The following is a 27,787-nucleotide window of genomic DNA, read 5'->3' on the forward strand; positions in this document are numbered from 1 at the left end:
TTTTGCCTGTACCTTCTCCCAACAGACTGAATTACTCCCTTACTCTTCCTCTAGGGCTCATCAGGGACAGGTGACTATTTCACCTCTCCCATCCTTCCCTCAGTTTAAGAATACAGAATGAAACCTGTCTCTCAAGAATATGAAAGGATACGAGGTTTATAAAGAACACCTGCTGAATAATAGATTTACTTTCCCCCAGATAGGAGCAAATTAACAAACACTGATTTCCAAGACAGGCTGTCTTTGAATTTTAACACCATAAATGCTAATTTCCAGTAATAGCTGTTTCATCAATCACATTCCCAGTCTTGCTGTTCTCACATCACCAGAACAGTCTGTGACTAAATTCTTCAGTTGCTTCTGAGGCTAATGCTTTGACAAGTTTGCTACCTTGTGTATGCATGGTGCCTTATTCCTATATTCCATATAGGAATAAGCTGGAGGCCAGCTTTTACTTCCACTCAGATCCATCCTCTGATTGTGATCTTGCACATCACCTTGTTTTGGCAGCTGTTGTGCTTGAATTCCTTTCCCCAGGCAGTATAGATGCACATAGCTCCAGACTTAAAATCATTCCTATAATTTGCTGTGTCAACAAAATTATAACCACTGTAAACAGTCTACATGGCGATTATATATTACAAAACAAGCTGCATGTTAAGCCATATATTTAATTCAGAACCAAAGACTGCATTACACCTGAAAGACATTCAAATCCTTTCACTGACAATTACCAGTGTTAGTCTTTTTTATGGTGTGCCTCAGGTTAATTTGACATTAACCTTTGTATTTTGAGGAAAAAAAATCAAGACAGCATTTTACACTTCCATGTGCACTTCCAAAAAGCACCCTGCTTTTGACTCACACATCTCTCGCATCCATAGCATGAGTGGGAGTACAAAGGAACATCAGCTGAACACTGGCCCAGCCCTGACGTGGAGCAAGGACGCGATTGTCTGCCTGCTAGAGTAATGTAGTGGTGATTATGCCCATTACTGAGCAAGATGACAGCACTAATAAAGGGATTATTCATCTCAGCCCTGCTGCAAATGTCCAGCTGCTGCCATATGAATGAGTAACTCAGCTTTGCTGTCACCTAAGACAGCCTGCAAGAGTGTGCGTAACTTTAAATAAGAGAGTGATCACCTAGGCAAACTTCTCAAAAGTTTATCACATCTAATTGGGGCCTAGGAATTGGGGCCTGGAACTGCAGACAAGAAGCACTACCTACAGTGAATACAACAGAAAATATTAGCTGCTGCTTATGTTTATCCCATACAAAACCTGAGAGGCCAGTTCCTCCACAAAGATAAACTTGTTCTGGACTTACACTGGCAGCACGTATTAAAGTGGGGTGAGTTTTTTTGTGGAGGTTTTTTTAAGTTTCCTATAGCAAACTATCTAAAAGCATGTCTATGTGTATTTCTGTCCTTCTGTCCCTAAGAGCTGAGCCTTGCTAATGGATGACCTGAACACTTCTAATCCTTTTCCATGTGTATTATTGCAAATGATTTATTTTGAACCACTACAGAACAGAGTTTAACCTTAGCTAGTTTATTTTGCACTGGCAAAAGAAGTGGGAGCACTCGCATAATCTACTGCCTCAGCTCAGCATGGGAGCTGTTGCCATCCCCGTGTCTCCCTGTGGAGCAGCAGTGCCGAGACCCTGATCCTGTCACACCTGCTCAAAAAGACAGCAAGGTGGGCTCCTTGGCAGCCATATGTGCATCAGGGATAAGCACAAACAAGACACTGTAGGATGCTCAGACAGAAGGCTTGCTGCCAAAGCAAACACACACTTTGTTCGCAGGCTCCAGCTCAGTCACCAGAACTGTGAAACATCTCTCCCCCTCCTATGCCCACCAGCTGCGACAGCCAACTTCTGATTAGAGGCAGTTGTGAAGTTGCTGATAAACTGTTCTTCGTCACAGTTTGTTGCAACAGAAGGTTTTAGCAAAATAATCTGATTTGTCCAAAGCTTTCCCTTGAGTTTTCTCAGTCTGGGGTGGAATTGCTTATCAGAGGACACAGTCCTCACCAAAACAGCCACTCAGCCAAGGCCTCTTCTAGGGTGTGGGCTCAAGAGTGTCCCAACTACCAACGCTGGAGAAGAGACCTCCGCCACCGATGCTCCACCTGGCCCAAAAAACATTACATTGGAGGACTTTTGGCAGCCTGCTGTTTGAGGAATGCATGCAAATCTGGAGACCCAACTCCAGTCCCTGGGCTGCCCTGCTTCACAGCCACTGCTGAAACCTAAGTCCGCTGTCATCCAGCTTAGTGCCCTGGCTACTGGCTGAAGAACTAAAGAAAGGGTGACTGCCCTCTTTCTGTTTTCTTGAAGAAAGTAAATACATTTACAATAACTCCTTTGTGTCAGTGCGGGCTGAGAACATTTTTTGATCTATGTTTTCACAAGCTGGGGCAGGGGGTGGGGTGGGTGGGAAACAACTTTTCCTGCTTGGTTCTTACTTCTGATGACATAGCTCTAAAATTCACCCAGGACTGCTGGGCTTGTAAACCTCTGGTTTGCAACAGCAGCTGAACCAGGGTTGACAATGAGCAAAGAGTACCCACGTTCAGAGCATTCAACAGCCCTCTAGCTCCTCACCAGGCTTAATGAAGTGTAATGAAAGGAAATTAATGAGCTTTGTCCCCATAGCCAGAGGAAAGGGCAGCTGGAAATTCGCAGGGACCCAATATGAATTGAGCATGATTAAGTATAACTATTGTTCTAAGTAAAATGGTACTGTTATACCTAAATAGCCCACAGCAGTCACTTGTCATTACAGCCATTTAGCTGGCTCTACTTTAATTGCCTCTGAAAGCCACCCAGAAAGGATTTCTTTTATGCCCTTTCCAATTTAAAACAGGGACAGAAATATGTAAGCACTAACCTGCATCCATTTAGATAATGGGGATTCGGTCGCTGAGCCAAGAAGATAGATATTTTCTAGGGAACTGCTTGGTACTTGACATGTGGGGTGATGTGACTGGGTGATGTGTGTGGGCATGGCTGCCACTGGAGGATGACTACCACAGCCTGTGGGGTGGGCTACAGAGCTCTGGTGTTAGTCATGGGCTACACCACCCACCCCCCCCAGTTTGGCTCCTGGCAGGCAGCTGCAGCAGAGAGAGCAGGCACCAGGAGGTGCCCGACCCCAACCCAAAGGCACCCCCAGGGCTGGAGGGAAGGCACCGTGTCCCTGTCCCCTCCTGGTTCCAAGCAGGCTCCCCCCCAGCACCTGGCTCCTCTCCCCATGGGGACTGTCATTAGCCACAGAGGGTTCAGTAGACAGCAATGCTCCACGACCATTTGTTTATCAAGACAGGCCACTCCATCTCTTAACATTTGCGATTCTGTGCTATCCAAAAAGGCAAGGCTCCCCTTAGTACAACCCCTCGTTACAGCAAACATTCCCTTATCTCAGGCTGCACCACCTCACACTCCACAGACTGCAGCTTATTCGCTCTGCACTGCTAAATTCCACCAAACTTTAGCTTTCTCCCTCACTGTTGCCACATTTGCCTGGACAAACCTGCCATTGCACCACAATGGGGTAAGGACTCCCTGACTTCTTCTGTCCCAAGCATAAACTCCAGCTCACACAGGACCGAGTCTTTGGCTTGGCTCACAGCAGTAACATGGCAACAGCTCAACTCTGGAGATAACTTCAATGAAATGTATTTGAAAGAAAGAGAGCAAGCCACATCACAGAACATCACAGCATCCTTGACCCTGTTGCACAAGGAGCTGCACAGGTGCTGAGGTACAGCGCTTCATGCGCACAGACCAACAGAACTGCAATGCAGGGAAGTCACCAGGATGCTGTGCAGCACTCGGAAAAGCTTCTTCTCCCAGCACAAGACACAGGATGCCCGATATCAAAGCACATTGCCTGGGGTGCTGGGAGCAAAAGGATGTACCACAGCAAGGCTGGTGGTGAGGCACAGCTGTTGCCATGGTCCTTGTTGGAGCTCTCTCACACCATGACGTGTGCTGCCCTGAATTTGCATCTGTCCAATTACTCAAAAAACAGCAATCCAAATCTAAATTAACATTTTCTCTTCTGTATTCTTAATTGATTCAGAAAAATGAAAATACTATCTTCCCCCTTCAGATTAATTACTTTAAAGGCTCACAGTTTCTTGGGAGACAATTCCCAACTCGGCTCTGGCAATGGAGCAAGACTGGAACCTGGCCTAAGCTAGTCTGCTGAGAAAGACCAAGTGGAGTTATTCTGCAAAGAAGAAAATAGGGGAAATGTCTCCTCTCTTTCTTGGGGAAGAGGAGTATTTTAGAAGCACCTTTTTACTCATTACTTGTCTTCAGTCAGGTCAAAGGGTCCTCAGATTTCTCCTGGACGGACTTTTTCTTTACAGAGTGCTGAAGAAGATATATGAAGAGGTCAGGGCTCTAGCTTTCCCTCCTTAGCTTCTAGAAGTACAGTGTACAATTGAAATGAAGCCCCAAAAATCTTTGCTGTAGGCAACCATCCAGCCTCTGCTCCAAGCACACAACCTGCAGTTTGTACATGGCTTTCATAGCCCTGAATTCTTTTTAGACATGAGTTTGAATCCGTCATCCAGGATGGACCTCCGATTGCGTCTTAACCTCTTTTGTCTCTCAAGATAGATGACCACTCCCAGGAGGAAGCAGGCGACCAGGAAAAGCACAATTCCTGCAATGGCTAGAGTGATGACTGTGGCCTCTATCTGCCCTTGAGCCAACTTAGCTCCAAAAACCATGATCTTCTGGGACTCATCCTTATCCTCAGGTGGCAACTCTGAGAGACAAACAAAAAGATAGTTCCAATGAGAGCCAGAAATACCACAACTGAAAGGTTCCAAGAAATTTTAAAAAGGAGCAAAAAAAAGACCCAACACAATCAAAGCAAGTCAAAGGAGACCCATTCACCATCCATCTAACAGACCCTCATCCCTGAGGTCATACAGAAATTTGAGAATGAATGGTTCTTTTACCTAATCCACTCCATCCCAGGACCTTACCATGTCTCACAGCTATTCAGCCCAATCAGCTAACCACTGCTGTCCCCATTCACAAGGGAGGTGATCTGCAGTTGTGTGGGGAGTCAGTGGCTAGGCTAGGAACAGAAATATGGAGATGAGAATGAGCATCCGGACCAGGGCTGCTGCGAGTTCCCCACTCTGCTCCAAGCTCCCCATGCACAGGCTGTTGTCCTAACTACCACTTTTCAGAGTGCACTTGCTCAGTCATGCCAGTGGTGAGTCACTTAAGATCCTGAGCTCTCTTATGCTTCCTCACAGAGGCAGCAGCAACCTTTTGAGAAAAGTGGCTATTTGCACAGGTAACAACTGTTGATCAAGGTTTTTGCCTGGTGAGCATACACAGGCTGATGCCCGAGTATGGTATAAAACCAAATTATTTAATATTGTCATTACTGCTCTGACACATTTCCTACTCGTATTTACACCCAATTTTGAGAGGGGAAAACATTGTTGGGAAGGAAATGACTGAAATATCAGTAGGGAAAGAGTGAAGAGTTCTAAGTAGATGGCTGTATTTTCAGCTGGTCTTAGCTGGCTCTGAAATCAGCTCAGTTGGATTTATTCACAATGGCTGAAAAGTGGAGTTGTGGAGAAAGATGAAGAAAATCAGGGAAAGCAATCACCACCATAAACTATTCAGACTTTTACCCCAGAAAATATTAAAGGTATCTTATCTACTACTCCCTTTCTCCCTGGTGCTGCTCAACCAAACATCTTCTCACATCTGTTCTTCAAAATACCTGAAAGACCCAGGGCATGTGCTCTTTTCTTGGTGGAAGAACAGATCAGAAGGCAGATGTGCTTGTTTGTATGCTGAATCAGTCCCTTCAGCTAGTAATGGTGAATGTGAAAATTCCCTAAACACATAGTCACTGACAGTCCAAGAAGGCAGGACAACTAATTTAAGGTGCCCCTTGGGTTTTGATCGAAGGGATAAGAAAAAAAAAAACCAACAAACACACACCTCCTTTGCACCACCCTCCTTTAAAACGCTTTGAATCTCTGCCAGTTTCTAAGCTTGCACTCCCCTCTGAAGATGAACCCTTACATAGCAAGTACAACAGAATGTGAGGCCACTAAACTTTTTCACCTAACATGGTAAAACAAGCCTAACAAGCCCAACTTCCTTATTTTTATCATCAGAGCACAGACACTTGGAGGACAGATAAACAAACCAACCTGGAACCCTCCCTGTTATCCATCAGCAGCCAGGCCACAGACTAACACACTGGCCAGCCTGACAGAGGAGAGGCTGTAAGTGGTGTTCATGCTCCTCCCTTCTCCTCAAACAGATCTAAATCTGTACTGATCAGAGAGCTCCCTCCTCCTCCACCTCACACACACAGACAGTATTTAGCAGTGCAACATACACCGTACCTGCACTGTAGTTTACAACTTCAAGTGCTGGCTCTGAAAGGAAACAAAAAGAGGGTGAGAAAGTGTTAAGAGTCTAGAACACGCCACATTTGGCAAGGACCAGATCCAGAGGCAGCATGGTTTTCCAGGGCTTGCAGGTCTTTTCTCCTGTCAATGTTTTCCCTCTCTGCCACACACCAAGAGTGTTTTTGTATTACCTGCTTCAAGAGCAGACCCGTTCCTGCTGCACAACCCTTTATGGCCTTTGAAGAAGAGCACAATCAAAGGCTCTGAGCATGTGGTGGGCTGACCGCCGGCTGGCAGGTTGCTCACTCACCCTCCAGCAGGATCAGGAAGGGAATCAGAAGGGCAAACGCAAGGAAAAAAAAAACTTGTGGGTTGAGATAAAGGCAATTTAATAAGTGAAGGGGGCGGGGGGAAACACCAAAAGAAAACCCCACTAAACAAAACCCCCAAGGACCCAAGTGATACAAAAGCAATCATTCGCCACCAGCAGACTGATACCCAGCCAGTCCCTGAGCAACGGCTACTTTGGAAAAACTCCCCTGCATTTTTATTGCTGAGCATGATATTATATGGTATGGAATATCCCTTGGGCAATTCAGGTCAGCTGTCCCACCTGTGTCCCTTCCCTGCCTCTTGCCCACCCCAACCTACTGAGTAAGAGAGAAGACTTTTACACTGTGCAAGCACTGTTCACCAACAGCTAAAACATCAGTGTGTTATCAACTCTGCTTTGGTAACAAATCTAAAACACAGCACCATACGGGCTGCTATGAAGAAAATTAACTCCATCGCAGCCAAACCCGGTGCAGAGTGTCACTCACCTTTGAGCACTTTCCAGTGTTTCCTGGTGAAATGAGAAGCCTTAGGATGTGCATTTAGATTACAGGTAATATTCTTAATAAGAACAATTACTAGCTGATGGCTGAACATTGCTTCTAAGACACAAGCTAAAATAAAACTCATAATAGTAATGTAGGCAATGTAAACCCCAGAAACCAATTTGTTATTAATTCCAGCTGCACACATTACCATATTGAAATGGAACATCTTAAATTAATGGTACTTAAGTAATTATCTGCTCAATTAACTGGCTGTTTATCGTATGTAGAAGAGTTGTAAGTGTGATGCAAACACTCAGAATTTAGCAGCAGTAGTAGAAAATGCTGTTCAACACTTTACTGTAACTATCAGTGATAGCTCCCTACCTGGTCTAGGCAAGACTGTGAAGACTATCTCCATACCAGCATGGATATGATCAGAGACATGACAATGAAGCAGCCATGTCCCAGGGTTCCCAACCAACATCTCCACCATTTCAAAGGTCCCAGGGAACAGATCCACAACATCCGCTCTGTAGCTTTTGCCACTCTGTTAAAGGGAATGGAGGCTGTTAGTGTGCAGTGCTCTCTGCATACTTTCAGAAAGAAAATTCTGTCAGTGTTTCTGGAGACCACTTTAATAGCTCAAAAAAAGATTTCAAAGAGCAGTTCCAGGGCTGTAGCTGGGAAAGCAAACACAATCTGGTAATGCCTAAGCCTAAGGAGGCTTAAGCTAGACATACCAGCACAATACAGAGGCTCAGTGAGTCAGATTTGGATGTGTAAAATCACATCCCTTTCCTAGTTAGGCGAAATTGCTGCAAAGTCATTCAAGAAGTTCAAGTCCATCAGAGTCAAGCAAAAGTGATGATACTGGTGGTCAGTCTCTGCTTTACCGTCAGCAGGATATTCTTACCTTGTACATGAAGGTCTCAGCATGAAAATGGACTGTGTGGACATCAATCTCCTGACCCATTCCCAGCAGGTACCAGTTCACCCACTCACCCTGGAACATGGTCAGCCCAGGCAAGTTCGCATAGAGCCTCCCATTGATTGCTGCGCAGAAAATAACAGACAGAGTAGAAAAGGCTGTTATTGAAACAGTGAAGACACTGAACCATCTCAGAGGAAGAACATGCAGGTCAAGTTAGATGCTACAGAGCTCACATAGCAACCAGTGCATCAACAGTTGGTGTCTTCCATATGACAGTCCCCCAAAAGTTTGGCAGTCTCTCCCCAGCTCAACTGCTTATCCACTCTATTAACAGATAGGAAAAGTGACTTGCATCCAAGGCCATGCTGTAGCTCAGCTCAAATCTCGAAAACTACCTCTTGCTGAAAACCTGCAGTCAGCCAGAGGTGGTTGTTTCTAGAGGTCAAGATGTGTAAAAATGGCCTTCTTAGGCCAATGATAGGAAATATGTATCTATCTGTATACACATAAATCTCTGAAAAATTTACTTGCTGAACAATGAAAACAGGTAAATCCTGCCAACAGTCAATCCTGTCATTCTGTGTCTCATGCTGGCTGCACACATTACATACTGATCACTTGTAAAAAAAAAAAATCGCTACACAGCAGGACTATTATTTCATAATTAGCACAGCCAGAAGGAATACTGCTTTGACTGCAAATGCAGGAAAAGGACTGAAATAGTGAGTGAGATGAATGTGATGTCATCTGAGCATGAAAGTTTCCATGTGTGTGCCAACAGAGGGAATAAGACGGAAAGAGACACAATCTGAGGGCAGGAACACTGGTGCTTTGCTCCCAGATCTGCCATAAGCACTTTCTGTAGCCCAAAACAAGCATCCAACTTCAATGTTTTAGTTTTACTAGCTATAATATTGGGTTAACAATAACAACTTCATGGACATGTATATTTGGAGATTCCTTATATCATCTGTACAAAACCAGCAGTAATGACAGTATACATAATGCAACTCTTCACTATTCTTATCTCCACAACTGCCAAGAGACTTGTTTTGCTGAGAATACTTCAGATAGATCCAGATATAATATGGAGAAAGATTATCATACATAACATGTTAATTTAGAAAAATGCATTCATCCTACTGTGGTAGAAATGGCTTTTTGTTAATCAGCTAAAACAATTGAGCCATGTATTGCAGCCACATAGCTTAGCCAATTAATTTGAAATCTAGCATATTCTAACAGTCCTGAGACAAACAGAATGAAATTAGTCTGACAAGTTAATTTCTCATTTGATTTTATTTCCTGTTCTGAGTCACTCGGACACATCAGAGATTAACCTCTCTGGCCCGTATCTTGCTATTCCTCCTGACAGGGACAGCCATAATGATTAGCCTTCATTGTAGATCAGAGATTTGTGCCATATATATGCTGCAATATTGAGAACAACAGACAGTTTAATTCTGTTCATGCCACTGACAATGGAAAAGGATGAAGGCATTCACTAGGAGTCAGGCTCTTGCGTTTTGGGTGGCTGACTACTTATAGAGGTCGCAAAGTCAACATCAACTTTGCATACATAGTAATGGGTGCTCAGGTGCCTAACAGGCATTACCATGCATTTTGTTGCTTTCCACAAATTTGTCATCCAGCAGGTTGATCTCCTTGTGATTTCCCTTACTGTAACGTTCCACATTCTCCTCCAAGTACCAGGACTGATTTTCATCAAAAACCAGGAACAGTAAAGCAAACTCCCTCTTTACATCCTTCCTGATCCCATCGGACTGCAGTGCCCCTCTCCGGCAGATCTTCAGGGGTCCAATCAGACCACTGTACATATCCTAATCAGAATGAAGGAGAAAAACATCTGAGGCAATGACCTTCTCACTCTCCCTTTTGTACGCAGTTCTTTGCCTTTCAGCAACCGTATTTTCTGTTCCCTCCATCACCCCACTTAAAACACACAGTAGCACCGTTTAAGTACTCTTATTGGTGAACATCAGCCACCAAAGCACAGGAACAGAGACTATACATGCTCTTATGAATGCAAATCCAAAAGTCATAAATATGAATTATATCAAAATATTCTCCACTCTGTGACTGGAAAAACATCTGCAACTTGAGATAAAAAGGCAGCGATCTCTGGGTTGAATGCAATGGTTTGTTGCAGGATCCTCCAGGTTGTTTCCCTGTGAAATCAGTGCTATGACAACTGATCCTAGCAGTGCTCAAATCTTCCTGCTTTAACCATGGGGCCTAATTTTGGACAACTTCTGCCTTTCTAGATTAGCCCTATGGCTCTCACCAATAGAAACCATGACTGATTGGGAGATGTTCTCATACAAGGTTAGTGTCAAGGAGATGGTGGAATTGTTTTATGAAGGTTTGTGTTTGGAAAAAAGAAGGACAAACATCAGGACAAATCTGGAGGATTTCCTCTCCCAGGAGGACACTGGACATGTCACCAGGTAGATCCTCTACCTCTCGGCTGGGCCAATCTCCAAATTGCATTCAGCTCACATTGTTTTCTAGAGGGGGAGAAAAATTGGTCTAACTGGGCTTTTCTGGTTCTAACTTTTATTTTACCTTTACCGGGTCCACCACGGAGTAGTAGATCCAAGGAACACAGGCTGAATCATTTGGCCCTGGACCAGATCTCTCAGGAACTTCCCATCGGTATGTCACAATGTCACCTGAGTGACAGAGAAGGACCATTAACACCAGTGTGATACACCCACTTGCCAGCTTGCTGAGCAGCATGCAAAGGTAAGCAAAAAAAGATCCTGTCTCCAAAGTGTAAATTCATTTCTGATTTCATTGGACATTGCATCTTCCCTCCCCAAACACTGAAAAACAGGATGGAAGCTGTCCTCTCACAAGCAAAGCAGAGGGGTCACAGGATGCACACACTATCTGGTACCAGCACAACGCTGTTTTATCTGCCACCTTTGAGACTGGATCTGACCAAGGAAATTCCACCTCTCTTCAGTACAGATGGAGCTTGAGATGATCTTTCCTCTCTTTGAAGTATATTTATGATGCTCATTCAAATTCATTTTTAAAAGTATTGGTTTGCATATTAGTAATACATGTCAGAAAGATAGGGCCCAACTGAAAACCTGTTTGGTGCTTAGACAGCCTGTGCAAGTCAAAGGGGACCAAACATGATACAAATTCACATCTGGACCATGAAACAAATTGGTGATTTCATTCAGTGTCCTGGCAAGCAATTGTGAATTTCTCCTATTTCATACTGTTGTGCACACCACAAAAAGTATAGGTCCCAAATAAGAGGGGTAGGCTTCCCCCATCATGGGTGGTCAGCCTAGGGCTACCAAGGACTGGCTGAGCTGTGAACTGCCACCACCTTTCTCCTTCCTATAGACAGCCCATGCTCAGAGGAGGGGATAAGGCTGCACACAGAAAGGTTTGTGCTACACTTATCCTAGAAGTCAGAGCAGATAAACTCCCAGGGCTGCCATTCCCACACAAATGGTATCACTAAAACCACAGTGAACTCAGGTTATTGTTCAGTTCTAGTTCTCTACCATAAGAAAACAAGTACATCTAAGCCTACTTAAGGAAACCAGCCTAGCTATAGGCTAAAATTAGCTTTGTAAGCCCATACAGGAATACGACTGGAGACCACAGTGACTTACCAGGGTTTGCTACTTGTGGCTGTCCTGTCTCCCTTTCCAGCACCCCATGCGCATGAATGGAGTAGGGTCGTGTGGCGTTGTTCTTAAACACGATGTTGAGAATATCTCCCACTTCCGCCCACAGAAAAGGGCCTTGAGATAGGAAGAATGTACTCTGAGACTAGCAAAAACTGTCAACATATCTCCTGAGGATATTCCCACCTCTCTCTCCACACTTTCTCCCCAGAGATATTCCCTTATAATATTTATGGTGTTCCCCTCCCTCTTCTCTACCTCCTCTCTACCTCCCAAAAAGAGAACTGGATGTCAGTCCCAATTCAAGTAAGTCTTAGAAAACCAGACTGCGTGTTTCACAGTGAGAGAAATGAAAGTTGTTACACATTTTATCTGTGCCCAGTACAGCCAAGGCTTGATTTCTGAATACTGCTATGCTAAGTTTCACAATGTCTTGATCATCCCTTGCTGCTCATTTCAAAAAACGTGGCAATATTCAACTTGGCCTGACAGTGCCACAAATCAGAGCTGCAGCCTATTTTGAATGGCATATACTGCCTCAGCCTTGCTGCTCTGGCACCACTTTATAGTCCTGGGTTCGTAACAGTCTCCACAGACTTCCATCGGTCATTGTAATGTGCTCCTCTACTTCGCAAGGCCTGCCTGCTTTTGCCTCAAAAGCATTTCTCTCACAGCTACAGATTTTCACCTACATCTCTCAGACTGCTCTCTAGAAGTCAGCTGTTATTTCTGTTCTAGTCAGAGAAATGCGGGTGTGAAAAATGCTTTGCCTAAGACACGAAAGGAAGCTGGTGCAAAGGCAGGCATGAGAACCCAGTCTTTACTACAAACAGTCTGAATTTCTCCTCACCTGTATACACAGCAGATGCCTAAACATCTTGGAGACCTTCAGATTACAGCCCTTAGCCACTGAAGCCCTAGAGTCCAAGTCCCATCGCTGCATGAGTGAAAGATGTACCATGTGCACATACCCTTACCTAGTAACCCTAGGTGTTCGTCACCATTTATCCTGGCCTTGGGGGTCTGGAAAGTCCCATCAGTGTACTCCCTGTAAACTGCTTTCTTGTACCTGGAGCCAAGCAGTCCATTCTCGTTGCTCAAAAATACATCGGCGTAGCTGAGAAATGCAGAATGAGTGCTGAGATACCCAAAAACTCACGGGGAACAAACAGCTAACTTGTGGCAGGGGGTTCACTAGTTGAATGGGTTTCCCAGAGACCTGCTTTGGCTGCAAAGGTGGGCACAGTGACACAGGGGGCTGCAGCTCCCAGCAGCAGCACCACCAGCAGTGGCATATGCACAAGGTCACAAGATGGCCAAGATACCCAACAGGCTTCACCAAGGTCTACTGAAAGACTTTGCCAAAGGCTTCCCCAGAAGAAGGGCTCTACCTCTCTGCAGAATGGTTGTGCCGTTCCCTCTCCCAGCTTCGGTCAGGCATGTAGTCCCACACCACCTCCTCTGCCACGATGTAATATGTCCGCACTCTTTGGTACTGAAGGGCAGGAGCAGGATCCCTTTTTCCACACTTGGAAACGAAGTAGCGTTCCCTCATCCCAGCCTGGTAGTGATTGCTCGTCTGGCAGTAGATCTCAAAAATCCCTGAGGGAGGCAGCACGAACAAGGAAATCAGCAACTTTTAAAGATCCCAGGAAACAGCTGCTTCCCATGCAGAGCTTGTGACGTGGCTGACATTGGTATGTGCGTTGTGCGTATCTGTGTTTGTTTAGGGAGCTTGGTTGCCACTGGCCAATAAAAGGAGTTGTTAGAGAAACTGCGGAGGAATGGCAGAACAAACTCCTACAGAAAATCATCTCAGGAGGCTTTCTTACACAATAACCAGCTTATTAAACATGAAGAAACCAATAAAGCGACATAACTGTGCCACCACTGCTGAGACACTGGTTAAGTAAAAGATCTAGCCTGCGAATGCCAAAGGGCAGGAAACAACCAGCAGCTGAGGCCATCACATTGTGTGAATGAGACACGGTATTGTGTGCCTATCCAGCAAAATGGGAAGATTGGGATCTGTCATAAATGTGAATCTTTGCAAGCCATGGACAGGGGAGTTAAGCTCTGGCAACTGTCTGCTGCTTTATTCTGAAAGAGATGTTTGCATGTTTCTATGGGTCACAGGCAACAATATCCATCAGGGCTGTTACTACAAATATTTATTAGGAAGTGGGAGCCTAGAGAATCAGTCTGGGACAATATGGGACAAAATCTCCTGTTCTTCTCCAGAATCAGATGCAACTACAGGAGCTGGGGCCTCATAAATGGGACCAAACAGGATCTAAAGCACAGCTCACCCTGTAAGAATTTACACTGTGCTAAAGAATCAGCCACAGGAGCAAATACCACAATGGGAGACTTTTCCTGCTGCTGAGTTAGATGTGCAGGCACTTACCACTGTTATCAGGTTGCATGAAGGCAGTAGCAAATGTGTGGGGGAACAGATTGGTTGAATCTCTCCGCATTCCATTCACCTGCAAGGTGTTTCCCTGAAACACAGCTCCATGTACATCTGCTTCACTGCCCAAGCCCAGAAGGTGCCAGGACACATTGTCTCCTTCACACACATTCAGCCCAGGCAAGTTACCAAACATAAACCCATTGATGGCTGCAAAGGAGAAAACAATTAACTCTCTGCAGGTAGATACCAGCCAAGAGATTAATTTTGTGCATACACTTTGACAGGGCAGGCCTGCCAGTGGAAATGTAGCTTGCCTGTAATTCACCCCTGAATACACTCAGAACATGCTCCCTGAGACAGCTGTGCTTCTTGTCCCACATACCACCCACTGCCTCTAGCGTCACTTGATTTCAGGCCAATACAACACACAGACACTCCAGCTTCCCAGCTCAGTCTTTAGGTGAACACCACCCCACATTTTGCAGGTTCATTCCTGCTGCATGCAGAACAGCATCAGGCCATACCATGCATCCTGTTTGATTCCTCGAACCCATCATCCTTTTTCACAGAAGTGTCTTCCATTCTCAAATAGTACTTTATGTTTGCGTTTAAATACCAGCTGAGGTTCTCGTCAAACACACTGAAGAGAAGGTAAAATTCTTTGTCGATCCCTTTCTATAATTACAACAATGGCTGTTAATTTTTAAAATGCACCAATTAACTATCTTTACAGTTAAAGCTGTTTTGCCTGGCTCTCATGTTCTCCTTTACCTTAAAACTTGGCTCATTGAGGGCCAGAGCTCTGTCCCTTTACTCATGTTGAAAATTCCCCTTTTGTTCCATGAGAGGCACCACTTGTAGATTTTCTGTGATATTTCATGTGAGTAAAGTGATCAAAATCCAGCCAAGGATATGAAGTCATTGCCTCCTTCTCCCACTACCCCTATGTCTACATGTAGGTTTCACCATCTGTCCAAATCAGACCTGAGATCAGAGCCCAGCCCACAAGGCAGGCTGATGACTATGTTCCACCCCTCCTTTCTCCTACCACAGGTCTGGATCAGGGATTTTTTTTTATTACCCTAAATCCTTGAAAATGTTAATTGTCCTAAGAAATGCATTCCAAAGCATGGTGTGTTTCCCCACTAAAAGAACATCCTCAGTGTTGTCCAGATTCTCACTCTGGTATCAGCTCCCTCAGCTCTACCCAGGAAGACACCCTGCAGAGAGGGCTAAGTGATTCCCAGTCTGGCACACTGTGCACGAGGAGTGGCCGTGCACCTTTCCCAATTAAGCATTCATTAAAGGGTTGCCAAAGATAGTGTAGCCAGAATTGCTGCCCCAGGTGATTCTTCCCTGTCCTGCCTTTACAAACAAGTCTGTCTGTTTTGTTTACACCTTTTCAATACCTGCAAATGTTTTATTATCACAGCTCCTTCACATAGCGGGCTGTGTACATTCACAATCCTTTCTGCTCAGAAGATTCACATTTCCACCCTGTGTAGCATGCTGATCTCATCTGCATTCCTAATTTAGCTGCATCTTGCCACCACTGAAAGCAAACTCCTCTAGGGAGGCTCTCATGGCAGCTGTTTTCAGACTTGTAAGCCACTCCCTGATCTACACCACAAGGTAGGCAGGGTGGCAGGAGGTTGTTTTTCTGCCGCCTACTTTTTCACAATAAGGCTCTGCTAATCTGTCTTGCACTTCCCCAGTATATTAATTTACTGTCTCCCCTAGACTTACTGCCATGAGTAGACTATCCCTGAGTGAAATTCCAAGAGGAAGTTCTAGTCACCCTTCAGATTTCACCTCTCTTTCATCAAAAGTATAAAGACAGACATGGATTTTCACATGCTTTTTTGTAGTTAGCTCTGCTTGAAAATGAACTGATCTTGCAGAAGAAATGAGGGTCACCCAAACCTCAAAGCATTGTATCACTCAAGCAAACCACCTGTAAGTGAAAATGTCTTTTCAATGTTTCTGAGACTGCAATAAATATTCCACATGCCTATGAAAGCAGCCTGCTATGCAAGTCTCAGGACAAAAGTAACCTAAAGTCACATCCAAGGTACAGTTGTTCAGCCAAGTTTGTCTGAGTTTTAAAGCAGAGCCCAGAAACCATTTCAAGGGCAGCCCTTGGGAGCCCAGAACACTAGCCTTTCCCATGTGAGACCTGGGCACCAGCTGTCCCAATGTTAACCTGCCTCATGGCTTTGATTCAACTCTCCTGGACTCACACTATTGTACGTTTGTTTCCATTATGTCCCCTAATGCTTTGCTGATGCTTCCTTTCTCTACATGGAAGCAAAGAACCTGGTAAGAGCATGGCAGGAAAACCCCTTTTACCTGTTTGTTGTTGCCATCCAAAGTGCCCGGCTTGCAGATGACCAGAGGCCCTACTAAGCCCGAACTGGGGTCTTTGACAGGATTCACAGCCGAGCTGTACATCCAGGTCAGGCAAGGAGGGTCGCTGGACATGGGCCCAACGTGCTTCGGCACAGTCCAGCGGTATGTAAAGTTGTGCAGCGGTGCAACAGAAACCCCATTCTGGGACAGACCTTTAAAACAGAGATTGGCATGGTTATTCCCAAGGTCCTGTACAAACTTGGTTACATCTTCTCACCAGCTACATTCATGTCACTAAAATACCCAGCATCTCTGAGGTGAGATGTGGGCGTGTTTATAAGGAACACTCAAGAAGGGAGCTGCTCTCAGTACCACGTAAATTCCCCTTGGTGCCACACCAGCGACAGGCATGGCATCAGGAAATAACAAAGTGGATCCAGCTGCAACTGGGGAGATGAATGTTGGAAGCACATGGTCATCTAAGCTGGAGTGTGCTGGGCATGTTCCTCTGCTCACAGGGTCTCAAACAGCTAGAAATGGTCTGAGCTTTGGTTTAAAATTTTCATCTGAAAAATAGCAAGAACTGTACTCCCTCTGGCACCCTCCCTGGGCACCAGTTCAGTGGAAGGTCTCCTTCAGTGAGGCCTCAGGCAGGCTCAGAGAACCATGCTGGCTTCTACCCAGTAAGACATCCAGTCCTTCCTGGCTGCAGAAACTCCCCAGCACAGAGGAGGTATGGGCTGTGGAGCTCCATCACCAGCATTAGCATTGAATTACATGAGAAAAGGGGGGGCACAAACCGTCATGGTACCGCATCCCTTCCCACGTCTTCCCATAGGACACTCCATGAGGCTGGATGCTGAAAGGCCAGGAGGCTTTGTTAACAAACATCACCAGGATGGTGTCTCCAACTTCAGCTTTGATCACCGGACCTACACAAATAGCAGAGAGAGCATGTCAGCAACAGAGCAACTCCCCGGATGACCAAGTGAACCGAAGCAGCCGGGGACACCTTTCACCCAGGTTGAGGGGAGCAGAAGACGCAGAAGAGGCGGATGCCCCACGTGTCAGCACCGCTTAAGGCCGTTCAGCCCTGACAGCTGGAACAGGGGGCTGACAAGAATTGCCTGAAAGCATTTTGGGTCTGCAGGAGAACTCAGAGAGGCTTCAGGCCTTCACAGGAGGAGTAACAAAATGGCCAGATGTGCTGAAATGCTCCTGGGAAAGGCCTCTGTCTCTCGCCCACCTACATAAGGCCCCCTCAGCCTTCAAGGTGTGTGCATCAGGCAGGCACATAAAGAGGGGTGCGAGATGCTCTAAACCCACCGCTGTCTCTGGGAGACAATGCCCCAGCCAGCTAGACAGGAACCACGAGTCTTTAATATGCCTGTTGGTTCCCACCAGCCTGCAGACCCCTGGGTCCACAGACTGCTCCTGAAAGCTGCGGGAGGGGATGAGGAAAGCTGGGCTGCTGCCCAGCAAAACCAGCAGAGACCTGTGCCTCGATGGGCCTCCACATGCTCAGGTCCCCCTGCGGAGAACATCCGAAAGCCACGGGTAACTGTGGTCTCCCCAGGCCCTGCTTGGCACCCCAGCAACTCCTGCCTTGGGGCTCAACATCTCCTTTGGGTGGCACACCAATTCCTCAGAGGAACCCCAAGCCGAGCCCTTTGTTAACAGACTGCTCGCCTTCCTGATATGCAAGAGGGCTCGTCTCTCCGGCCTGGAGCCGTGTCCCTCTCCCCTCCATCAACTAAGCCTTAGGGTTTGACTGCTCCTTGAAGTTCAGAAGGACCACGTTAGCACACTGGTCAACCATGGGGCAATACCACTGCAACTCTTCCACCCATAAGACTCCTTCTTCCCCATCCCTCCCCTCTGGGATGGCCCAGACTCCACTCCCACTGCTCATTAAATGTCTCAGGCAACTGATGTAGGCCATAAAACCAACAGACTCGGAACAAAAAGCAAGCAACCTGCTGCGTGGTTAGTGACCTGGATAGGCTACCCACAGCGTCTGGTGAGCACACAGGACTTTGGGCAGCACCACAACAAGCCACTGCGAGGGAAAGCACGTGGAGGGCAGCAGGAGCAAGCTGTGGGGTGAGGAACCATCAGGTGCCCACAGCTGGTGTGCTTAAGAGCCCCATGAAGAAAAGTGACAGCGCTAACAACCAACCACGCAGCCTTCCCCACAGTACAGCTTCGTGTATTTTAGGGCAAGCACAGGCAGCATAAGCCACCAGTGTGTGCCCGTGCAGCATGGGTTATCCACACTGCACCACACCACATTCAGCAGCTCCCTGTTCCAGAGCTCGGTCCTTCATGGCCCCATATCTCTTCTAGACATCCCAACCACTTTATCAAGTCTGCTTTAATCAGCCAGTTCAAATGACTTCATGCATCTCCCCCCACAGATGTCACTTGTTTATCTGACCCAGGATTTTCATCAATTAATCCTTCAGTGGTTTTAGTTTACCAGTAGAAAATACCTGTAATTTCTTTGTAAAAAGTCATATCCGAGTTTTCCCTCAGTCACTTGTCTTTCTACAGGAATGGGGCTGTTGCTGGTAATGCTAACCCTTTTTTTTCTCCCTTGGTTCCCAAGGTCCAGCAAGATGCCGTCAGCTCCTGACAGTTATGCTGCATCTCTCCTATGCATAACTCCACCACTTAACTTTTATTCAGCTGCTTAAACTTCTTTTTTGCCCCTCTCCACTATTCTCTCCCCAACTCCCAGTCTGTATTTTACTCCATGTGCTCTCTCCTTCTGTGACCTCTGCTGGCATTGCTGTTGCTAATTTCTGGTGTCATTAGAATATTAGTCACTGCTGACGCAGGAAGTTGGACCACACCTATATGCTTCTACCATGTACGTCACAGCCTTCACACACAATTCATTTGCCCTGCAGACTCCCTATTTTCTTCTCTCATCATTCTTCACCACCCTCCCTGTTACCTGGCTATAACAGAGAGCACACTCACTCAGGAGAGGAAGCCTTCTGTGAGAAAGTGGGGTTTGTAGCATACCTTGAAGATGCTCAGTCAAAAACACACAGCTGGGGGCTATTACTGTGAGCAGTTTAGCTCTAGTTACAGATACTATACTGTGTCCCTCAGCCCTTACTACTAACCTCTAAAGACTGCCCCAGCAAAAAAGCAATTCTGTCTATTCCACCATCCCACATCCTCCGTCTGTCCCCCCTCACTCTTAGATGTAACTGCTGCGAAACACCTCCCCCGTGCCACTCACTGCACCATGAAACAAGAGGATGATTACAGCCAACTGGTACACCCGACATTGGTAGTGTTCTCACTGACACTGAAAGAAGATTTGTGTTGCTGAATGGTTCCTACCAAGTATCCCAAGGTGTTTCTCTTCTTCCGATTGCTGCTTTTCCTCACGGAAGCTCTCATCAGTATATTCCACGTACTTTGCTTTCCAATAGACTCCACCAATTCGGTAGGGGCCACGCTTGAAAAACTGCTCAGCAGGGCTAAATGCAAAAAGCAAACGTCAGGTCATTTCTATGAAAATTAGTCCTGTTCTCCTGCTCCCTCCTCACACCCCTTTGGCAATGCCAGCAGCATCTCCAAACCAAGCAGCTTTTCAGACAAGGACAGCATCTCTGGTTTGGAACAGAGCTTGCTTCTGTGAAGCTTTTTCATCCTACAGATTCATCTACCCACTGTGTTCAGGGAGCACCTCTGGCAAGCAGGTCTCTCCCAGCTGAAACAGCCGGGCTCAATGGCACAGGTCTGAACAGCATCTCTATACAAGCTGTGCAAAAGGGGGCAGTGAACAAAACTGCAGTGCAGTAAATAAATGGAAAGGCAGTGCTAAAACACTGAGTTCTTCAGAGGCCAGGGGACAGCCCAGGGGACAACTGCGATCATAACTGAAAAAAATCCCGACACAACAGCTGTAAAGAGAGACTTATTTCCTCCAATACCACCCTCTCCAAACACACAGACAAATGTAACATGCCTCACAGGAGAGGCAGCTTAGTTACAAGGCCGGCTCACAGGTCTAAGGAGCTTTCAGTTCTAAGGTCTGCAAGAGAGTTGCTGCATGGCTTTGAGTAAATCATTAACTGCTCTGCATTTCTAGTTCTCCATCTAAAAGAGGTGTATCCTCTCCAACAGCTTCCCAAGGAAGGGAATGGAGGAGGAAGAATGTCTTTGTTTCAGTTAGCCAAAGTTTGAACAGGAAACCACGCACCAACTGCTATCACAACCATCTGCCATGGGATGGAAGGCTGTCATTGAGGTCACTGCATTTGATTTCCTAGAAATTGCTTGCTGCAGCAAGGCTACACTGAAGCACATCTGCAGGCTAGCTCTGCCACCCCGTGTCTGCTGCAAGATGTGCTTTCTTAATAGTTCATCAAATATACGGATCTGTTCCTAGGTCAGGCACAGCAAGCAGAAATTAAGCCCAGAGACAAATGTGGTAGCTCACGTTCAAGCTGGGACTCCTGGCATCTGTGGGTAAGGCTATGAAACACAGCACACTTCTGCATGAAGTCCCCTGAGGTACCTAGAACTGCTCTCAGTACCATCTAGCTACAGCAGCCTACATTTCCAGATTGGGTGATCTGCCTTCCCAGGAAATGTACGCCACATGAATTGCAGGCATGTATTTTGATAAGAAAGAAATTCCACATTTTCCTTAGCAGCCTGCCTGACACAGAGCAGAGACCCCCAAACACTGCCCTAGCCCATCAGTCTCTTGCTTACCTGCCTGCCTCACTCAGCCGTTTCCCACTGCTTTGGTCAAGCCCTGAAGGTCCATAGTCCCACCGCACTTCCTTTGCGGCTATGTAGTATTTCCGAACTCTCCCTTCCAGGGTGGATGCTGGAGCTTGCCAAGAACAGGGCCGGACTTCATAGAGTGCCCCCATCCCAGCTGTTCAAGACATGGAGGATACACACACTTAATGTCTCTCAGCCAATTTGACCGGGCAATGAACACAGTCCCACCTTCCTACTATGAACTGGCCATTTTTCCTCTGTTGTCCCAAAAGGCACATGGCTGGGAGAAGGTGATTAGGTGGTTCCCACAGTAAGGGGTTTTCTGTGTTAGTGAGCAGAGCTTCTTACCTTAGATATTGGATGCTATGGAAATATGGACAGACAGTGAATAGAGCTTTCTGCTTGTCCTGGTTTCAGCTGGGATAGAGTTAACTGTCTTCCTAGTAGCTGGTACAGTGCTATGTTTTGAGTTCAGTATGCAAAGAATGTTGATAACGCTGACGTTTTCAGTTGTTGCTAAGTAATGTTAGACTATAGTCAAGGATTTTTCAGCTTCTCATGCCCAGCCAGCAAGAAAGCTGGAGGGGCACAAGAAGTTGGCACAGGACACAGCCAGGGCACCTGACCCAAACTGGCCAACAGGGTATTCCATACCATGGGACGTCCCATCTAGTATAGGAACTGGGAAGTGGGGGCAGGGAATTACTGCTCAGGGACTGGCTGGGTGTTGGTTGGCAGGTGGTGAGCAATTGCCCTGCGCATCATTTGTACATTCCAATCCTTTTATTACTACTGTTGCCATTTTATTAGTGTTATCATTATCATTATTAGTTTCTTCTTTTCTGTTCTATTAAACCGTTCTTATCTCAACCCACAAGTTTTACTTCTTTTTCCTGATTTTCTCCCCCATCCCACTGGATGGGGGGGAGCGAGTGAGCAGCTGCATGGTGCTTAGTTGCTGGCTGGGGTTAAACCACGACACTGCTCTCCTCAGATGTACCATGCAAGTGCCTCTTATAGGGGCTAGACCTCTTAAGGCATGGCCTCATCTTAGCTTTCAGCTGTACCAAACTCACTGTCTTCACCACTGACCAATGTGGAACATCATACAGTGGTACAAGTCATCCCCACTAAGTCTGGCCTGCCCATTAATAATCAAGCCACCCCAATTTATACAAGACAAGGAATCACCCCATTCATCTAGGGACATTTTTAGTGGGAATGCTGCCCAAGGCAGCGTCCCCTATCACACTGTACGTCACGGGACCACACTGGAAGAAAAAAGGGAGGCCACAGAGTGCCTTACCTTGTATGTGATCATTGATCTGACAGCTCAGTAGCCATCTCCCAGGGTTACTGGGGATCATGTCAGCTGTAACAAAAGTGGCTGGGAAGAGGCTGGCCACATCTGTCCTGTGGCCTCGAATATTGAGCATTTCTCCATGGAAGTAGGCTGTATGAACATCAATTTCATTGCCCATCCCGAAGAGGTGCCATGACACATAATCCCCAGCACACATTGTCACCTCAGGGAGGTTCCCAAACACATAACCATTAATAGCTGCAAAACCAAGCAAGCCAAAATCAGAGATTAGAAAAGGGGCCTTCACAGCTTCTGCCACCAGGTCACAGTACAGACATGTTTAGAGGATGGACCTAACCAGAACTCATCCTCCTCTTCTTGTTCTGGAGATCCCAGCTCTAGAACACATTCCTAAAATTAAGTGTATTCAAAATATCCAAACAACTAACAAAGGCTCATTCAAGCCAACAATTAAATCAAAATAACAAGTCTTTTTTCCAGAGTTGTTGCACTGTCCCTGTGATACTGTTTGCTTAGCACATGATCTCAGAGCTTGCTGTCTCCCTCCTCCCCCTCCACTCACACCCTGGCATACAACAGCAGAAAGTGCATTTCAAGATCCCAGAGCACTGACAGCCCTGGAGTGTCTGGGCAGAGTCAGTGGCTTCACAGAGGTGACACTGACCATGCATTTTGTTGCTCTCTTGGAATTCCTCATCCTCTTTGTCTACAGAGCCTGGATCTGTGCAGAACAATGCTATGTTCTCATCCAGGTACCAGCTTAGGTTCTCATCCACCACACTGAACATCAGAAAGAAATCAATGTCCACATCCTGGCGTCTTTGAGAACTGCCAGTCAGTATTCCTAGGGTGAAAAAAAAGATGAATGAATACCCACCCACACAGAAAAGCAGACATCAGTCAAGGGATTAAAACACCAATAGAAGAGTAACTCTTATCACACAGATTAGAGACAGATGCTTTCCTCACCATCCTAGCACAGCTCACTGCTGAATTCTGGTAAGCTCACTCTTTTCTAATATATCCCTGCTAATACGTTTCTCACACCCAAGCAGCTCTGCCACTGCATGGCTGAACTGCAACACCTTCAGTGTTCTTACTCCTGCTGAAATCAAATAGTCCTCATTTTTTTTTAATACACAAACTATGCCTTGGACAAGATTCCTGCTTTTAACACAGATTCAGAGAGCACTCTCAGATCAAGAGGCCTACAAGCTCACCTGCCCAGCCGCTAAGGCATAAAGACAACATATTGACCAGAACCCAGCTAGAACAGAGGTACTGTCTTCTCCACTCATGCTGCATTTTCCCCTGAAGCTGGGAGCTGCCCACCAGAGTATCTTCTCATCCTTTCCTCGTTCAAGTCACCACAAAATCTTCACAGTATGAAAATCCAGCCCTCAGCTGCTTTCTCTTGGAGTTTTTACCTTTTTTGCATGTAAGTAATGGCCCAATTAATCCAGATGCAATGTCCTTTGGTGCATCAATATGAGAGTGGTAGATCCAGGTCAAGCAGTTTGGGTCATCAGCAGTTGGGCTGTGATCTTCAGGGACAGTCCAAGCATAGGTGTAATTCCCTCCTGGGAAAACAGCATCATCCTTCTTCTGATCCTGGGGGGACATATCAGGATACAGGGATCCTAGAACAATTGAGCAATCAACATCCATTCAAGAAGAGCAGAGATGTCCACACATGTAACCTTATACTGAGCTGCTCTCAGTAGAAAGCCACACATATATACTTGGGTAGCAGATTTTAAAGTGAGACTCACCATCCCAAGACTGAAATATTGTTTAATTATCATTCTCTCAAAGAGAAACTGAGGCACAGAGCCATTGTAAGGCAACTTGCTCAGTAAATGGGTCAGCACAGAGTCAGAAATTCCATGATTCCCATTCTGCCTATTGCTACTTTGCCTTCAGCTCTGCATGTGTCACAGTCAGCCTCTCTACAGTCTCTAAGGGTGCTTCAAATAGCAGCTCTTTAGTCTCATACTTCACCAGTCTTGTGTACTCCCTGAAGCTCATCACATTCGTGACTCATACTACAGCATTTCAAATAATGAATATAGCTCTTTTCCTTCTGTGCCACTCTCCCACTGGCAAGCTTTGGAGGTTCTTCTAAAAATTAAGTAATTTGGGCTGTGTACTGTATCACCCAGGTCAGGAAACTACTCCCAGACCCACAAGCCTGCTAACCCAACATCAGGTGATTTCACTAAACACCTAAGCGCAGCTGCTTTCCAGCAATATAGCTTTGGGCTAACCAAGTCTGCAGCTTTACAGACATCTCTCCTCAGTGCATACTCCCAAGTTCCCAGTGCGAAAAATCTGTCTCCTTTATGGCAGTGGCTTATTTACCTTCAGAGTCTTTTTTGTAGAAAACACCATGAGGGTGGATTGTATACGGTCGACTAGCAAAATTTTTTAGGTGTACTTTAATGGTATCCCCCACTTCTGCTCGGATGACAGGCCCAAGGAACCCCAGCCAGCCAGGTTTGGGAATCTCAGTGGTGTATGTGGAATCTGTGTATTGCTTATAGACAGACTTCTTGTACGTGCTTCCCACCCTGTCTTTGCCACGCTGGAGGAATGTTGAGGCCTTGCTGTTAAATTCAGAAGAGGGAAAGGCATCATGAGTCATGCATCATATAAAACAGCTGGTCGATAACACAGTAGAGTGATGACAACACACAGCTTTCCCAGGTAAGCCTGAAAGCTTTGGCATTACAGAGGACTGCCTGTGCTCTACCCTAGCATGCTCTAAGCCGTCCACGAGCTTCCTCGTCCCACACCTCTTACTGCTGTGACACGGATAGCACAGCCTGCTTGAGAAACAGGCAGCACTGGCTGTTAGACCTGTCTGCTTTCTAAGGATGTGAAACACAATGGGGGACACCAGCACATTCACAGCTTGGTGAGCCTGAGACCACAGCCACAAGCATGGCCAGACACCTCCTGCCATGCACGGCCACAGCCTCATCCCCAGTTCTTCATGAACAGACACAAAGTGCACCCCTGAACTGTGCAATGCAAACAAGGAATGGGAAGGATGGTGCTTCTCTGACAATCACATGTGGGTGACACAGGAAAGACCAAAGCCCTCCTCATGCTGGCTTCAGCCTTCATTGGGCTTTTAGAAACTCACTTCAATGCCTTCATGGCATTTGCAGCTAAATCACAAGAGAAGGGGGGGGGAGGGGGAAGTCTCCTGAGCTCTCTGGAGAAGACAAATTTCTACTTAACAGATTCTGAATTCTTGTAGAATTCTGAATTGCTTGTAGAATGACAGACAAGTCAGGCAGGTATGTACCCAGCACGTAACCAGCTTCCAGAGTTAAAACCTCATAGAGGTACTAAAGTTCAACTCATGAGTATATTTGCACTTTATGGATAATTCTTAGTAGATAAGAGATGAATCATGGTCCAGGTATTAGTGGGACCAGCCTAAATGAGAGCTGAGGTTACTCCCCCCACTTCCCCCTTAGTATCAATCACCCTGCAGTAATATAAGTAGCCCTGAAATACAAGCAAACTCTAACGCACGAAGATGAACAATTGAGACCAAAACATTAAACATTGCCCTTGTCGTTCAAAATTCTGAAGGGCTGCACTCTAGCTATACAATCTAGAACTCATCCCTTTGCAAAGTCATGCCTACAGCCACTACTAGCAAAGAGTTTACAGATAATTCATACTTTATTTTGCAGATCTGCCTCATTTTCCCCCCCACATAGTCCATTTCTTCCCAACAAAAAAAATTCTTCAAGCATTTTACTACCTCTATCATTCTTATCAACGTCACATCCTTTTCTCATTGCTAGCAATTTGGTTTCTGCAATCATTGTACAAGTCCCATTAGCTAACTGTTTGCAGTGACAGAACAGTTTTTAAATCACTTTTAAGTTTAATGGCCTTGAATTTGATTTCCTTCTCTTCATGTATTGTGACAGAAAGCAAACAAAACCCACTGCATTCGTTATCACTGCAGGAGTCAGCAATAACACCTTTATTAATCCTGAATTTTGGGGGGTTTCCTTTTCTGTGAACTAATTTAAGTCTATTAAGCATCTCCAGAGAACAGAGACTTTTCCACACTAAACTGACAGACCTTGATGTTTTTCTGTGAACCCCTCCTATTCCTGCTGTGCTGTTTCTGAAAGATATGTACAAACCCGAGCGTTATTTATTATGGAGAGGTAAATGCCTGAGGGCAGGTTAAGAAATACATGTTATTTGCTATAGAAAATGGGGGGAAGGGAACACAAATGCCTTTAAAAAGCTGTGGAAAGCTATGAAGAAGGAAAAAAAAAACCACCAAAGAAAAAAGTTTGGTGTTTTGAAAACTAAAACCAAAACCTGTTTTTGTAGTGACTCAAAGTAATTATTGCAGTTTCCAGATTTACCTTTGCAACAAAAACAAAAATATTTTTTCAAACAACCCCTAAAATTTCATGCAGGAAGTTGCATTAAGTCTAAGGCTTAAAATTCCATTTAAATAAAAACAAGCCGGCTCTGTGAAGTCATTTACATCAAGGTGAAAAGTCATTATGCCTCAGGATAGTTCCAGCTGGTGATCAGCTTGTGTAAGAAAAATGAAACCCCAGGGCAGAGTATGGCACAATCTGTTCTATTATAGAGTGTTTGTACTTCCTTCTAGTGTATGGGCACTGGCCACTGGATGCTCCATTAAACTGACCATTCGTTTTCTCACTGATACAGTTTCTATGTTCCTTTGATAAAACAAGTTAAACATTAAGCTCATAAAGATCAGACATCTATCAGATCATGTCTCTTGCTTGCTTAGATGCCCCAGAATACTTGCATGAAATTACTCACAAAATTACTATTTTAAGCCAGAACCAGACTAAATTCTAACAGAACTAAACATACAGGTTATGTGCAATGCTTTGGTTAGCGAGTACGTTCTTTCCTGTTGGAGCATAGTTCCAGTTCACCTCATGGATCCCCAGGTAATAGACTCGGGTGACACCGCCAACAAACATGGGTGACAGCATCTGGATGTAAAGCAACAACAACCAAAACGATCCCATCATAGCCTGAAGATGCTTTCAGAGGTTACACCTATTTGGGAGAAAAGAAAAA

At 45.6% G+C, this 27,787-nt stretch overlaps 1 protein-coding gene across 2 annotated transcripts; it reads right to left on the reverse strand.

Annotated features, from left to right (window-relative positions):
* Positions 1-170: 170 nt before the first annotated feature.
* HEPH (hephaestin) lies at positions 171-27,787 on the reverse strand. Of its 2 annotated transcripts, XM_009929870.2 has the most exons (20): positions 27,575-27,787; positions 25,043-25,287; positions 24,109-24,321; positions 23,346-23,525; positions 22,664-22,918; positions 21,343-21,511; positions 19,960-20,099; positions 17,403-17,534; positions 16,603-16,814; positions 14,778-14,928; positions 14,248-14,460; positions 13,232-13,442; positions 12,818-12,957; positions 11,826-11,957; positions 10,753-10,859; positions 9,782-10,007; positions 8,149-8,288; positions 7,620-7,782; positions 6,409-6,441; positions 171-4,787 (listed from the first exon to the last, which is right to left on the reverse strand). In XM_009929870.2, the coding sequence occupies exons 1-20, from the start codon at positions 27,736-27,738 to the stop codon at positions 4,543-4,545; spliced, it is 3,471 nt and encodes a 1,156-aa protein (XP_009928172.2). In that variant the 5' UTR covers positions 27,739-27,787; the 3' UTR covers positions 171-4,542. The 2 variants fall into 2 exon arrangements, with proteins under 2 accessions (XP_009928172.2, XP_069667752.1); XM_069811651.1 differs by lacking the exon at positions 27,575-27,787 and having other exon boundaries at positions 24,109-24,292; positions 25,043-25,212.

The sequence above is a fragment of the Haliaeetus albicilla genome, chromosome 23 (genome assembly GCF_947461875.1).
Source record: "Haliaeetus albicilla chromosome 23, bHalAlb1.1, whole genome shotgun sequence".
In the NCBI taxonomy this organism is placed as follows: domain Eukaryota; kingdom Metazoa; phylum Chordata; class Aves; order Accipitriformes; family Accipitridae; genus Haliaeetus; species Haliaeetus albicilla.

Excerpts from the sequence above, each read along its gene's own strand:
- HEPH (XM_009929870.2), bottom strand. The coding sequence starts at position 27,738 with ATGATGGGATCGTTTTGGTTGTTGTTGCTTTACATCCAGATGCTGTCA. Across the intron at positions 22,919-23,345 it reads AGAGAGCAACAAAATGCATG|CTATTAATGGTTATGTGTTT; the intron begins GTCAGTGTCACC and ends TTGGTTTTGCAG. Across the intron at positions 8,289-9,781 it reads GGAAAGCAACAAAATGCATG|CAATCAATGGGAGGCTCTAT; the intron begins GTAATGCCTGTT and ends TTTTCTGCGCAG.